General features: G+C 43.8%; 1 protein-coding gene across 2 annotated transcripts in view; it reads right to left on the bottom strand.

Moving 5' to 3' along the window:
* Window positions 1-16,736, bottom strand: part of SLC7A14 (solute carrier family 7 member 14) — a 724,481-nt gene that overhangs the window by 19,266 nt on the left and 688,479 nt on the right. For both annotated transcript variants that reach the window (XM_069618764.1, XM_069618763.1), the window contains exon 8: window positions 14,919-15,796. In XM_069618764.1, the coding sequence (XP_069474865.1) occupies window positions 14,919-15,796 (878 nt within the window). The remainder of the gene's footprint in view (window positions 1-14,918; window positions 15,797-16,736) is intronic.

Below are 16,736 nucleotides of genomic sequence, written 5' to 3'. Positions count from 1 at the left end.
TGTTCATCCCCCCGCCTTCATCCCCCCAACCAATCCCTGCTCCTCTAGCATCAGAAAGGTTCCCTTGAATATGTGTTCTACACCTCTCTCTTAACATCCCATCCCCACCATCAACACTCAATCACCAACCACGCCACTCACCAGCAACATCATGGATACTACATTAAAGCAAATTCAATCACGTCACCATAGAAAGCAACAACACTCCATTATTCACCACTACTTGACAATTGATGCACACCAAAGTCTGCTCAGAAATCAACCACTCAGCAGCCATTGCGGCCCTCTTCACCACACATGACTTAGATGCCATGTTTATTACCAAGACCTGGATGACATCCACCTCCACCCACATTCTAAATTTCCTATACCCAGAGGCTACATAATTCATCAATAAGACCATCTAAACAAGATAGGTAGAGGCCTCACCATCATTCACAGGGCATCATGGCCATGATGCATCCAACTGGATGGCACCACCATCGGCTCTTTTTCAAAAACCTTTCCTGCTAAATTTGTACTCTTATCAAAAAAGTCACTTACCACTTCATCTGCATACTGCTAATGCCCAACAACTCCTCATGGAAGACTTCACAGACTTGGTCACCACCAAGTCTCTCACTCACTCTAACATCTTCCTCAGAGACTTTAATATCCCTGGCAATCCAGCAACCAAGACAATGAAGGAAATTCAGCACTGTCTACTCGACACTTTGAACCTCACACTGCACAAAAAAGACCCAACTCACAAGAAAGGTAGTATCCTCCCCCACTCCATCACAGCTCTCTAATTTGGCAATCTGCATTAACTTTAGTCACACCACCCCAGTCAAGTACACCCATCGGAAAATCAACAACCCTCACATGGTCTGATCAACCTCAGTCAAACTAGGACTGTGACTTGCTTCTCCGAGAACTCAACATCACCCTCACAACCAACATCAACCACCATGCTCCTGTGAAACAAAGCACCCTCAAGCATGTACATTCCACAGCCTGATACACTCAAGAACTCAACGTCCACAAAAGAGACATCAGCAATCAAGAACAGACTTCCAAGTCAATTATTCTCTGCACGTGACAACATGGATTCCTGAATCCACCTTCTTTTGCTAAATGTGGGCATATGCATATGTCACAGGAATCATTAGTTTAATCCAGCATGTTAATACATTGTGGCTTTAAACCATGTGCACAATGAAGTTGGAGGACGAATGTAAGGTGGAAATGTCTGTTCCTTTTTCTGTTCCTGCTCCATCTCCAAATGGCTGTAGAATGCCATGGAGTGTAAATGCAAGGTGTACACGGCTAACTCCTTGCTTTTACACCTTACCTTTGAACCCTGGGTTTACAAAATTACCCCTTTTGGGGGTCATTTAAAAATGAGAGGAGCACGTAATGAAAACATAAAAACAGGGGGGGGTCATTTTACTTTTCAATGCTCACAAAGCAGTGTGGATCTCATGTGGACTCCCGTAATTCGCCACTGGGGACCGGTTAGATTGGCACTTTTGCATGGCATGTACAGGTCCCCAATACCGAATTTTCCGCATTTGCATGGCTGAGTGTAACAACAGAGTGGAAAAAGGCAGCCTACATGCTTGTGCACAGCCCTTTTGTAGCAAATTAAGTAAAAGCAACCTGCCATTAGCGCATGGCAGGGAACATTTACTATTGATTCCTGTGGATTATGACTGCTGTCTGCTGCTGTTAAAAGCCACCGACTCCATAAGAATCAACAGCGTATGCACCAGCATGAAAATGCATACAGGTGCAGATGCGGGTGTATTTGTATGACTGTGAGGAAGGGAGTGGCATAATTCTAAGGTAAGTCACACAAATGCATGAAAATGAGCAGTGACAAGAATGAAAGTCATGAAAAACCTGTACGCAAGGCTTTTGCACCTTTCATTTGCATTACGTGCTCTTCGAAAATGAGCTCCAGTGTAATTGTGAACACGTCACTTTTACTGTCTGCTTTCTGAGAAATTAAACACCAGCTGAAAATGATGCTCTACTGGCAGCATCTTATAATAGGTTCCTTTGGAACCCCCCCACCGCCACCCCCCTCACCCTGGCTATACACCAGGGGTCAGATTACAGATACTTTGCACTGGTACAAGTGCAAAGTTAGCCCAGTATTAGCACAAGGGAAAAGTTTGCCATATTTTTAAAAACACTGAGACACCTTAAAAAACCATTGCACCTCGAAAAGTGCAGTTTGGAATTATAGCCCAGAACAAGGGTGGAAGACCTTGTATATTTGCTGGCCTGTCTCGGAGCAAGTGAAATGTGTGAGTTTGTATGACCTCGGATTTTGTCACGACCCTCGCCCAAAACCCCCTCTGGCAAACCCATTGGCCAGGTGGAGTCAGGACTTGGGCTTCTAGAGCCTGGCATCCACTTCCAAAACCAATTTGGGGCCACTCCTGGCACCTATAGCGCCAGTCTCATACACCATGAAAAACATGTGCTTGGGAACTACTTATTGTGTTGTCAGCCAACAATATCAAACGGGCAGGCGTCAGTGAAGTAACTGGACCGCACACGCCCATGAAAGACAACGCGCCCCTGCAAAGAAGGCAGGACGGAGAGCATGCCTAACTCTACTACAAGGTGAGGAGAGGGCTCCAGAGGGGCTGAAATCATACGGGGGTGGAGGGAGGATACTTACCCCGGTCGGTCTGTCTTGAAGACAGTCCTCCTGTATTTTCAGGCAGAACCTTCCCCGCAGACCAAATCTGGGCAAAGCTGAGAAGCATACCAGCGAGTAACCCGGCTAGGTGGCGTCCTTGTGGATACCAGGTGAGCGGAACAAAATGCAAAGCCTACCAAAACAAATCCACCTGGGTGCCATGGAGACATCAGAAATGGACCAATTGGCGATCCTCTATTACATGACTTTGGGGGGTTGCAGAGAGAAATGGAAAAACTTTTTGCTCGCCATACCCAGGAACAAGCAGTAAACAATGAACTCTTGTCCCTCCGACAGGGGAATCAGGACTTGTTAATGTACATTGTTACCTTCAACAGACTGGTTGCCGAAGCTAGGTGGCCAGAAAACAAAAGAACCACGTTATTCCATTGAGGCTTACAAGGCGAATTAAAGGACGTCTTAGCCCAGGTGGTTGATCCACCCAGAGACTGGGCCGAATTCATAAATCTGGTTGTGCAGTTAAACCACTGGTTGGAGGACCAAAAAGCAGACCGGTCTAAGATGGCCTCGGACCCTCGGACCGTATATGTTCGACCAAGATAAAACACACCCCGTGTACCTGAAAATGCTGTAGAACCCATGCAGATTGGAGGGATACGACCTCCATTAACAAAACAAGAGTGGGACAAAATAAGACAACAACAACTTTGTTTGTATTGTGGGAAACCAGGATATTTCCTGAAGGACTGTCCAGTAAACCCCCAAGAGGAACAGTCAGGGCCACAGAGAAGGATGAAGCTAAGGAATCGGAAAACTAACAAGCTCGACAAACTTAGAGGTCATTTTGTCGAGTGAGAAGAAAGAGTTGCTGACCTTGCACTTTGCAATCGCAGTGATCTTAATTAATCACCAACAGTCATCAAGAATGCATGCCGTTGAAGCATACATCGATAGTGGAGCAGTTGGAAATTATATTGATCAAGAACTGGCAGCAGAGATGGGGCTTCCTTTGTGTTCTAAGCCAACTATGGACAAGTGAACCACTGTGGATGGGACAGAAATCGCTTCCGGACCAGTCCCCCAGTGCACAGCCAGGGTAACCTTGCTGAGCCAGGACGGACATCAGGAGTCTATTCCATTTGATCTCATCAGGGCAACTTAATTCAGGCTTATACTAGGGATGCCATGGTTGGTTGCTCACAACCCTTGGATAGACTGGCGGGCACGAAAATTAACCTTCCCCGGTGACTGCTCCCCTGCCTGCTATTACCAGGAGGAGAAACCTGAAGTATGTATCCCCATGTCTCCCGGAGCGACAGTATCAACCCTGGGAGCAACTAATACCTTGCCAAGTGAATACCATGATTTCCAGGATGTTTTCCGAAAGGACCAAGCCAATACATTGCCGCCGCACAAGCCCTATGACTGTCAGATCGACCTTGTTCCTGGTGCACAAATCCCTTGCAGCAGGATCTACGCTCTCACAGACCGGAAAACCTTCATTTGAAATACTATTTAGACCAGTACCTTGCAAACGGATTTATCCGTCCTTCGATGTCCCCTGCAGCCAGTCCTTTGTTCTTCATACCGAAAAAGGAAGGAGACTTGAGAACCTGTTTTGATTACCGCGCATTGAACCAGATCACCGTGAAGAACCGCTACCCCTTGCCACTTATCCCTGAGATGCTAGACCAAGTTAAAGATGCCCAGATTTATACCAAAGTAGACCTTCGAGGAGCATACCACCTGGTCTGAGTCAGAAAAGGAGATGAATGGAAAACCGCCTTCCGTACTAAGTATGGCTTGTTTGTATGTCAAGTCATGCCCTACGGGTTATGCAACGCTCCTGCGGCATTCCAATATTTCATGAATGACGTCTTAAGGGAGTTAATTGATATGTGCGCCTTAGTGTACATAGACAACATCTTAGTATACTCAGCCTTGAAACAAGATCATGTCAGGCACGTTCATTCAGTCCTCACCAAGCTCCGTCAACATCGCTTGTTTGCAAAGCTTGAAAAATGCTTTTTTCACGTCACCGAAGTAGAGTTTCTTGGTGTTATCCTTACTCCAGGAGCCATCAGAATAGATGTACTCAAGGTAGATGCCATTCTGAAATGGCCTTCACTGACGTCTCTGAAAGGGGTACAAAGCATGCTGGGCTTTGCGAACTTCTACCGCCGGTTCATCCCAGACTTCTCTCAGGTTGTGCACCCAATCACAGTACTATTATGAAAAAACAATAAAAAGTTTGCTTGGACCGAAGAAGCAGAAGAAGCCTTTCAGGAACTTAAACAAAGGTTTAGCTCCACTCCAATCCTGCGACATCCTCGTCCAGACCTCCTTATGTCATTGAAACTCATGCGTTCAGTCTCACAATGGGGGCTGTCCTTTCACAGAGAGACCCGGAAACCAGCCAGCTACATCCTGTGGCCTTCTGGTCGAAAAAGTTCTCACCTCCAGAGATTAATTATGCCATCATGGATAAGGAATTCTTGGCTATAAAATCCGCCTTTAAAGCCTGGAGGCACTACCTTCTAGGGGCCAGACACACCATTACAGTCATCACAGACCACCGAAACCTGCAATATCTCAAAACAGCCAATGCCCAGTCCTCGTGCCAATTACGGTGGGCCCTTTTCTTTGGCGAATATGATTATGTAATCACATTTCGACCAGGAGTTAGGAACGGAAAGGCGGATGCCTTATCTCGCATGGGCATAGATGAAATGCTATATACAACTCTAGACCCAGTACCTATTATACCTGAAGACAAACTCTTGGGTATCACAACAGCCTTAACACAAGCATAACTGCAAAAAGAAATCCAACAGACAATGAATCCTGATGCCTTCCTCGCATGGCAAACTCAAGGAGAACACTATACCATCAAGGACCATCTACCCTTTTTTAGGGATCGCCTATATGTACCCAAGAAGGAATTAGAACAGCATATTATTTAAAATTATCACGATTCACTGATCGAAGGGCATCCTGGGATCGCCAAAACCCTAGCTAAGGTGAAAGAGAACTTTTGGTGGCCTACCTGGCATAAGGACATCATTCAGTATATTCAGTCCTGTGGTGTCTGCGCACAAAATAACTCACAGAAACAAAAACCATCTGGTCTCCTACAACCATTGGACATTCTTCCAGTTCCATGGCACACTCTTTCCCTTGACTTCATCACTGATCTACCTCCAAGCCAAGGGTTCAACACCATCCTTGTAGTTATGGACTTATTCTCGAAGATGGCCCATTTTATTCCTCTCAAAGGCCTCCCAGACACAGCCACTTTAGCAAAAGTGTTCCTGGAGGGTGTGGTTAAGCTACATGGCTTCCCTTCGGTTCTGGTCTCTGATCGAGGCAACCAGTTTGTTTCAAACGTCTGGAAAAAATGTTGTGCAATAGCGCAGATCGACTTTCGGCTATCTACCAATCACCATCCCCAAACGGACGGCCAAACTGAGAGAAGCATTCAGACACTCGAGCAATATTTACGGTGCATGCTTCACCACGAACAAAGGAATTGGAAAGACCTACTATGAATAGCCAAATATGCATATAACAATTCTTTGCATTCAAGCACGGGACAAACGCCCTTCTATACCCTTTATGGCAGACATCCATGTTCCTCTGAACTAGACCTTCCAGCCAGATTGAAAATGCCAGCGGTAAAGACTCTACACACAGCCATTACCCAGGGTTTCAAAAGGGCACAGGAACACCTTATTCATGCCAATGAAAAACAAAAGAGATTTGCCGGCCAACATCAGAAAAAGGCCCCTGATTATCAAGTAGGAGACAAAGTTTGGTTAGCCGCTAAATTCGTACCCAAGGGAACCCGGACCGTTCATCCCAGATCCTTAGGACCCTATACCATTAAGGAAATTATCAACCTAGTAGCCGTGAAACTGTATTTACCACCTAATCTACAAATCCACCCGGTATTTCATTTGTCCCTCCTGAAACCAATGCAACCCGGCACACGGATTGGGACACCACCTACTTGTTGATGGAGAACCAGAATTTGAAATCAAAGATATCTTAGAATCTAAATACTCTAGGACCAAGCTATATTATCTCGTCAATTGGAAAGGATTTGGACCACAAGATAGATCCTGGGAGCCCAGTGAGAATATCCACACACCATGTCTAATCAGGAAATTCCATCAGAACTTCCCAACCAAACATGGGCCAGACAGAAGGAACACCATCGGAGGGGCCTTAGTGGGGAGTGCTGTCACGACCCTCGCTCAAAACCCCTCTGGCAAACCCATTGGCCAGGTGGAGTCAGGACTCGGGCCTCTAGAGCCAGGCATCCTCTTCCAAAACCCTCTTGGGGCCACGCCTGGCGCCTATGGCGCCAGGCTCATACACCATGAAAAACATGTGCTTGGGAACTACTTATTGTGTTGTCAGCCAACATGTAGACATCCACATAGCTTGGTTCCCAGGAAGCAAGCTATGCGGTCTAGTGTTTTGGGTGTGGTAGCCTGGGGACTACTTTACCTGCACTATTTTGTTGGGACTATTTAAACCACACCCGAGCAAGACAACACGCTTCACGTTACTTTGCAGCTTGCAGCGTGACGCTCACCGTGTCTAGCTATTCCCTCGAACTTCGGAGAAGCAGAACCTGCAAGGAGACAAAAGGAACATCATTAGCAGCATTATCTTACCTGCAGTCTTCATCTTTAGCCACTCGCAGCTACTGAGAACAGCTTCCTCGAATCTGCACGCCTCCCGGACAGAACGACCTGAAAGAGGAAGATAGAGGCCACATTAAAGAAAGCAGTAGAGACATTTGTAAATCACGAACTGCTCAAAAGGCTTACCTGGCTGGTCGATTCTCGACTGGCACCACTCCGGACATTCCACTCACGCTGAAGAACACCGCAACCTACAAGGAAGGTAAACACAGGTTAGCAAAGGCAAGACTTTGCAGCGCTGTGCATAGCGCTTCCTTACCGCATCATAGCGCTCTTAATGCGCCATCATTTACCAGCGGGACTCAACCAAGCCAGTTTGCCGCGCTGAAGCTCCGTATAACTAAGGGTGAAAAAAGAGACATTTTAAACAAAGAAAGGCATGCAGGATAGCAACAAAACTAAAGAACAGCAATAAGACCTACCTGAACAATATCAAACGGGCCAGCGTCAGTGAAGTAACTGGACCGCACACGCCCATGAAAGACAACGCGCCCCTGCAAACAAGTCAGGACGAGAGCACGCCTAACTCTACCACGAGGCGAGGAGAGGGCCCCAGAGGGGCTGAAATCATACGGGGGTGGAGGGAGGATACTTACCTCGGTTGGTCAGTCTTGAACAGAGTCTTCCTGTATTTTCAGGCAGAACCTTCCCCGCAGACCACATCTGGGCAAAGCTGAGAAGCATACCAGCGAGTAACCCGGCTGGGTGGCATCCCTGTGAATACCAGGTGAGCGTAACAGATTTCCCCCGGATCCCTGTCTGCTTGTACCAGGTGAACTGCTACATCTATAGAGATTTGTTGTTTAGTTTGAAACTAATTGCCAATTAACCAGCTTGTGACAAATGACAAATGTGGCATCACCCACGTGAAAGAAGATAGACGGATTGGGCTGAGACTAATGGCCTGGCATCTCCTATGGAGAAGGTGATCGGTGTGTAGGGTCTCACCAACCAGCCACGTGGGTTTCTACTGTATGTAATGATGTCACTTCTTTTGCCAGAACATTCTGCGGCAACAGAGTTATTTGTTGGCACTTCCATTTTTGAGTAGAAATAAACCTTGTAATCCCTGCCAGCTTTCCTACAAAAGGCACACAAATGAGTTGAGCATATATGCACTTTTATGATTTCATTTTGCACTCCACTCAGTGCACACAGACCCTCAAGGTTTAATGCATGTATGCCTTCATTTTGCCCTCCAGTTCATTTTCATCCTCTTCAAAGGCAGGAGGGGCATGAATCGGAGTTTGCATCGCTGATGTTCTTTCCTCCTCTGTCTTGGAAGTGTACTACGTTATATGCCTGTGTAAGATGCGTATGTAGGAGTAAAACATGTGGATTCCTATGGAATCTGCTTCAGATATGTACTTTGTAATCAGCAGGTGGCTACAGTAGGAATCCATTAGTAAACACCACCTGCAAAGTGTAATTTGCTAGCAGTGTTTACCTTGTTTACAAAGTGGATCGTAAAAAGAGTCACATTTTGCTTTGCAGGGGGCATTTGTTAATGGATTGCTCTCGGATCCATGTGGTCTTTAGTAGGTGCTAGACCAAGATAGAGTCCACAGGAATCCATCTATGTCATGCCTGCATGAATATGATAGGAAAGTGTTGAACGACACACACTCACAAGATGGAGAAAGTCAGCATAGCAGAGATAACCTCTCCACTTTGTGCTCCTCCACCGCCTTGTCACTGCAAATCAAGGTGTAAAGGCATTACACCTATCTTATATGCCCTGATTTACCACTCCGCCATATTTAAAATCAGGCTGTATGTGTCTTTGCACTACACCACAGGGATTTTAGATACATGTGTCAAGTTACTGGGTGGCTCATGCACCTCGTCGAAATGTCCTGTGTGGTATCTGCTTCAGGTGCAGAGCCCGCTTTCCTTTGTGCGTTACAAATTAATGCCCATTCACATAGTAACCATTTGCTTTTGTGGAGAGCACAATGAATAGAAAGCTATATGTTCATACTGCAACATGTGGCAGGTGAAACATTAATGAAGCTTCCATTTCAGCTGAAGGACAGCACGTGCCTGCACTCATCAAATCTAATTCCCAATGCACTATATGGAAAGCTCTCTTACATCTCAAAGCTATTATGCATAAGTAATGATATTAATAGCTGCTTAATGAAGTGATAAGGTTCCAAAGAAATATGAGTATACATAGTGAAATAATAATTAAAACAAATGGAGTGGCAGGGTATGTGTTTTTCTCTAAAGGGTCAGAGTAGAGCTGTAACAAATGAACAGTGAATGGGGACTACGTCTTAACACAGAGGTTTGCAACCATTAGCTTTCAAGATGTTTGAACTACAACTCCCATCAGACTTAGCAGGAATAGCCAATGCAGAGGGATCATGACAGTTGAAGTCCAAAATATCCGGAGAGCCGCAGTTTTCAGACTTCTCACTGAAGAGGTTGGGTGGTTACGAAGGCAGCATTGATACTGAATTTGAAACTAATGAATGGATGAAGGACATTATTTCTTTCGGCTGGTGGCATCGTTTTATCCCACTTTTAATATTGGGCATTAGGGACATCTAAGGACAAAAACTGCTTTAATTTTCCTTTAAAGCTCTGACAACCCTATGATGACAAAGAATACAATGCCAACAAGTAGATACAAGTACAATCCAGTTCTGTTTAAATTAGAGCATTGCTGCTATTAAGAAAGCAATTCAACAGAAGCAAGAATAGTGTTGTATAACACATTTGATTAAATAAAAGTGGCGGATGTTTTCACAACTCATTGGCTTTGAACTTCAGAAGAGCTCAGAAGTTGCAAGAGTGCTGATCATGTGCTGTTATAATTGCTGAGTGTAAACAAACGAAACAGGATGAACACATTTTTGCAAATATCCTGTTGTATTCTTTAATTGCAAGCATCAATGGACAAATGCTGTCCACACCTAATTAGTCTAATGGACACAGCTCTTCAGATAAGCATCATACCAGACCTTTTAACACATTAAAATCTTGCAAATACAACACTTTGTATCCCTCTACGCGTACCGTTTATGCACCGGTTCATAGCAGAACGCAGTGCAAAGGGTAGGTTACTTGACAGAAACAGGAGCACATCTTTTGATTCTTATCTGAATGAACGAAATTGCAGGCAGTGAAGGAGCTTCTGTCAGAAACAACATACAGAGAGACAAGGAATCATTTCTTCCTGTTCAATTTCTTTGTTGTGTGTATGTAAATTCTCATACATGCATATCTCTTTTCCTAGCAGTTTAGGGTGCTCAATGTAATTACAATTGGGAAGTGGTCTTTTAACAAGCACATTATGCTCTTTCAGTGATTGCATGATGGCTTTGCACAAAAGTATTTTTTGAAGTTCATGTGTTGTGTGTACATCTATTTGGTGTGTTCATGCAGAGGAGGTTTTTCACAAATGCAATAACGTGTTTGATGCCAGACTTCTTTGCTTCACAAGCTTTTTGTGTCCTACTAATTTTCAATTTTAGTAATGTTCTAGTTGCATGTTCTGGTTGCATGTCCCATACTTTACACTCTTCCTGGGGCAAATTGTGTTACTCTTACAATTTAATTTACATTCTATTAAAACAGTGTGTAAAATACGCCCACCTCAAAACTTTACCTAGTGCACTGAGGATCATGTAATCATCAAGCCTAAGGGCTTAATGCACTCTACAAAGGCACAAATAAATAAATAATGTCTAGTTTAAAAGTCCATGAAACCTGAACTTGGAGTCAATGTGGTAAATGTACTATACATGGTGAGCGCCAGCACTGCCCTTGCTGAAGGATGAGTAATTGTCATTAGACCAATCACTGGGGTGGCAGCCTCTTTCAAATCTTCAAGACTAGATGTTTGCTCTTACAAAATAACAATCAATCAATTAGTTGTCTTTTCAAACTAAATAGAAACTCAGCAAAACGCGTCCCTGTCGCAGAAATCTAGATATGTATTTCAAATGTGTATGTAGCACTTCATGCAGGATTCCCCCGACTTCTAAGCACTGTGATTATTGTTAGCTCAGTCAATAGTCAGTTTGCTCACCTCTGAAGAATGTAAGGGTAACTTGGACCAGCCCACATTTGACCATGAGATTAGATGTTCGGCCTCATTAAGAGTTTGGTGGTCATTCCATGGTAAGTCCATCAAAATTACCACCCTTCGTGCTTACTCTTACCGCCACCTGGTCCTGTGGGTTTGCCATGAGATTTCAAGTGGTGGTAGGGCAGTGTTAATCCCCATTTTTGAGTCCACAGAAATCCATGTGAAATTTGGCGGGATTACCACCAACTGGTATTTTGCCAAAATGTGGCCTTAAAGTGGCGGATTTACCACCAACATTATGCTGGAGAAAAATTCTCCACTTCAAGGTCAAACAGATAGTTCAGTGGTGCGGTAAAAATTGTGCTAATTCTGTTACCACCAACAAAAGTGACAGTAATGAAATGTCCACCTGTTTTCTTCATGCAACGCTTTACTTTTTATGAGGCCAATATATCATAGCATTAAGCTCTTGCTTCTCTATACGATTGTATCACAACACTAGTATACCCTTAAATAGTGCTAATTCCATTCAATGAGGACTTTCATTAATCATCAACAGACTTTTTTGCTATCAAAACTTAAAACACATAATACGAGTGAAATGTGCTTTACTGTGTAATTGGAAAGGTTTGTTTGTGTCTTAAAAAATAGAATATATACAGAAGAGATCAAATGTGCAGACCTGTGTAGAGGAAAAATGAAAGCTCTATTAAGTGAATATTCACACCCGGGGAATGGCGCTCAGACAATCTGGAGGCTGAATGAGCGCGTGAGAATACACTGTATACTGCTGCTCTTTCAAACCACCAGAGGCCATTCCCCGGAGGGCACCATCTTGATTATGGGGCTTTTCCCTGTTTCTGCCCCACCCTCCCCTCAAAACGGAATGTACCCTTTCCCCGCCACCTCGCTTCCTCCACACTTACCTGCTGGACTGGAGCTTTGTGCTCCTGTCCCAGCACTCCTCCCGCCCGGTGAGCCATGATAGAAATCAAAAAGCAACTTGGCTGCCACCATAGGAACAGGGACACATTCCCTTTTCCATTTCTGTGGCAGCAGGCATATTTTATTGTTTTCTTGGGAGATTGGTGTTGCACAATACGCACAGCCCATCTCCCATTTTTTCTAAAAACTATTTGTACCCCGGGCAAACCCTGGGGTACAAATATCTATCACCCCCTCACTTCACACAGGGCTGCCTCGGCTGAGGCTTGTGCGATATTACCGAACATGTAGTCCCCCTGACTCGGAGGTGATTGCAATAATAACATCCCCTTCTGCAACATGCTTTAGGAAGTGAACAATTTGACACATAGATCATTTGTTCTAAAGATGAATTCCTTGTGAATCCATTTTCCTAAATGTCTACTATGTGGTGTTTTGCTGATTCCATAAGTAGAGTTAGCCTTCATATTTGAATTAGTTACTATCAATGCTATATCTGTTATATCTAGCAAAGGCATGCACTGCAGAGGCAATTAACTGTTCCGGTACTATGTGGGTGGTGCTCCCACTGCTGATATGCTAGTCCTACTGTGTGCGGTGAACTTGGATCTCAATGGCACCTGAGCAAGTTCTTTGATATGAGAATTTGAACTGCTGAGGCATAATCAGTTCCAGTTCTGTTAGAGTCTAGCTCGGATTTCTGTGGCCTTTCAGTTACCTGTTCAGTGTGAGGGTGCTTGCAATGCTCCATCCCATGCAGTCCTTTCTGTAGGCAAGTGGGACTTCTACCTACTTCTATGACAGATGACTTATCAAAAGTAATCTTGTACTGTTAGGCCTAGGACGTTCCTGCTCCTTCTTAGGAAAGAATGATCTACTGAGGTCCTTGACGTATCTTTTGTATATTAGGCTTCAGGAGTGCACACTCAACTCCAATGTTGCAACTTTTTTATGTGAGAGGAGTGTCTACCGTAACTGCATATTTTTATGTAGAACCTCGCACCACGAGGCAAGGCTTTCCAAACTGTGTTCCCAAAAGTGTCACCTTTTTGTAAGTAAACAACTTTCTTCAGCTAAAAATGCCTAGATGACTCTGGGTTTTGTGCACTATACAAATGACTAAATAAATTAAATACATTCATTCCATATCTAGTCACTGGGTGGGTATCTTCTACCCTTGATTTACCTTGTGCTGATCCACTCCACCTATTCTACATGATGAATTATTGTATTGGTGTTTCCCTGATTCATCGTTTCTGTTTGTGTGAGGGAGGCCTGAATGGCACCAATACATTTTGACCTGTTCTGTGTGAGTGAAGCGTTAAATGGTTTATGCTGCTGTTGTAGCTATTATTTACATGCAGGGGAGGCTCAAATCGTTATTGCTCATCTGTTCCATTGGTGAGAGCGTGTTTGTTCTACTGCACTCTTTGCTTTTTCTGTTAATTGTGAGGTAAACATCCTTTTCTATTACAATTTGGACTGCTGCCGCGTGATAATGAGTTCCATGAAGTTTTAACTTTTTGCATGTGTCTGCAAGATGTCAAATAAGTTGTACTCTCTTGTGAAGAAGAAAGCTAATGTTCACACCATTGACATTACATTTACTCTCAAAGTTTAAAAATAGGGATTAAAATACTCCTACCCCAAAATCTTATCCGAGCACTGAATAGACAGATCATAAATGCACTCACATATTATGGGCCTCATTATGAGTTTTGTGGTAATTGGCAAGTACATCTCTGGAAATACTACCAAACTTGTTTATCATTTCTGCCACTCACTCTCTTGGTATTACAACAGGATTATAGGTGATTGCCCCATGTTTGGAGTCTGTAGAATTTCCATGAGTGGTAATTCAGTGGTGGCAATTCCGCAGCAGTAGTTATGCATATTTTTGGGGGTAAAATGGACGATCTATTACCAGCAAAATGACAGAGGTAGATTCTCCACTTTACATCCAAACCTCATAGTATGGCAGTGCAGTAATGTGGTGATAAAGTTGCAATACAGAAAAACTGCCGCTTTATCACAATTTTTACTGCACCTCCATACTCCTAATGTGGCTTGCAATTAAGTATTCCAAGCCTTCTTGCATCAACTTGATAAATACCTCCAACAGTGGCAAAATACTGCTCTGCTGTAACTTCCATCATTGGCAATTTCCACTTGTACTACATGCAAACGTACTGTTCTTCTTGTTCTGTAACTCCATGAATTCTGCCTGCAGAAAAACTGTACTGCCATTGGGAATTAATCAGCAAATGAGCACTAGCAAATGCAGATATCAATGTGTGTGGTAGGTGTAGAACCCCTGTAGGAAACAAAAAACACTTTTCCCATGACTCGGTTTGTGTAAATTGAGAACACAAGACTAAACACTACCATTGCTACGGCTTTAACTGGTAAGACATTTGTTAAAGTTAATCGCCCCATTTTAGATATCATATTGAGAGGGGTAGCTGGTGATAAGCAGATGTTGGGTCATGACTGATTAGGGACTCCTTCACCCATTCAGACATTATTTGCAGCCAGTTCCAAATAAATGAATAGACTTTGACCTTACCCACAAAGCACCAGACAGCAAACCGGATCCAGGTCACGGTGGAAAGCTTCAGCATGAGATAGACGTTCACCAGCATGGCAAAGGTAGGGACAAATGGCACGCAAGGTGCCATGTAGGGCAACTTTTTGGGGTTTTCAGGCTGTTGCAGGATTACAAACACCAGGCCAAGTATCAGCAGTAGCATGATGATAACGAGGATAATAGCCCACCAGCTCTGCTCGTAAACAAATGTTGAGCCAAAAATGATGAAAGAGCAGAAAACAAACATCATCACAAAAAGCAACATGACACATGTGGTCACCGTGCGGCCAGTGGCAACTGTGGGACGATCCATTTTCCCAGGTAGTCCAAGGCGAATTCTCATGGTATAATAACGGGGACCTATCAACTTTTTTAACTTTATCAGATAGATATTTTCTGACTCATCTGCCTCGATCCCTGAGGACATGTCGACAGTACCGTAGTTGGGGTGGTTTATATTGTAGTTTGATTTGTCTGATTTTCCAATGAGCATTTCATTATCTCCCAGGGATGGCAAGTTCTTGGCACCACAGGTGTTGGTGAGTGGCCCACTAAAGTCCTCCCCTTCACTCACTGGTGAACACACTTCCTTTTCACACTCAGCTAAGACCCCTTCTTTCTTCTTTGTGTTTTCTTCAGCAATAAATTTGACAAAGCCATCAATGTCGCTCTCCGGCTGGTAGCGTAGAAGCAAGACACAAACGGAGACCAACGTGTATGCCAAGAGAGTGCCAATGGACATCATTTCAATCAAATCTCTTAGACTGACCAGCAAGGCGAGCAGTGAGGCCAGGAATCCTGAGACGATACAGGCTACAACAGGGGTCTCGGTGTAGGAGCTTACATGGGCTAAAAATCTAAACATAAATTGGAAAACAATAGAATGAAAAATCATGTTAATAATGAGATTGTCAGTTGTACAAATGTCATACTTAAAGCAATTGAAAACATGTCTAGTTTAGTCAAACATCCATATATATAAATAGTATGCACATGATGCATAGGACATCAGTAAAATCACAAGTCATAAAAGCATATTAAATTACACCATCATCAATAATTGAAAAATTCTGTTATGCAAATTAATTATGGGAGCATATCACATGCCAAATGTATCCTGCACAGTATTGTTGAGATGCAATTGTAATGTCCAAGGCAGGCAAAGTGATTTAGACTGCGCAAAAGATATTAGCAGGCTGTCTAGTACTGGCAGTTCATGGTGGGTGTGGCAGAATGTGCATGTATACATTTGTCATTAGCGTTGATACATTAGGAACACCTACAGCCACACAGACAGAGCAACAATGTATTTATGTTGCGGTTGCAGAGTTTAAAGTCAGTTTGATGTATTTTGCATTTAGAAGTAGTATATGATGTTATGTTTCAAGAGATGTGCTAGTAGGTAGCTGACATATGTAGGTGTGTGAGATGAGTCAGAGAAGTGTTGCAGTAAAGGCAAGCTCTGGCACTATATGGTAGCAGGAATTCTCCTATGTTGGATTTAAGGGCAGTTACAGGATGTGTTTGTGAAAGTACGAGAAACAGGCTTTAATGTGAGCTGCTGCTCTGGCCAGTGGATTCAGAGATGAGTGCCCCTTCAACCCCCCCAGAGAGAAGTTATGCTGCCAAGTCCACAGGCAGCCGCACTGTGCCAATAACAGTTAATGGAGTGCAGTTACAGAGCTCGAAGTAGTTGGGAAAGGAATTTTAGCTCCAGGCAGGAAGGGTGGTTATGCACCCTTTGAAGAATGAATTCATGTAAACAGGGCACAAGGTTTTGTAATGCCGATAGGTTGG

The sequence above is a fragment of the Ambystoma mexicanum genome, chromosome 10, assembly GCF_040938575.1.
Source record: "Ambystoma mexicanum isolate Mex_15411 chromosome 10, UKY_AmexF1_1, whole genome shotgun sequence".
In the NCBI taxonomy this organism is placed as follows: Eukaryota; Metazoa; Chordata; class Amphibia; order Caudata; family Ambystomatidae; genus Ambystoma; species Ambystoma mexicanum.
The sequence above is the reverse complement of the archived record's forward strand: the minus strand, read 5'-3'. Positions and strand labels throughout refer to the sequence as shown.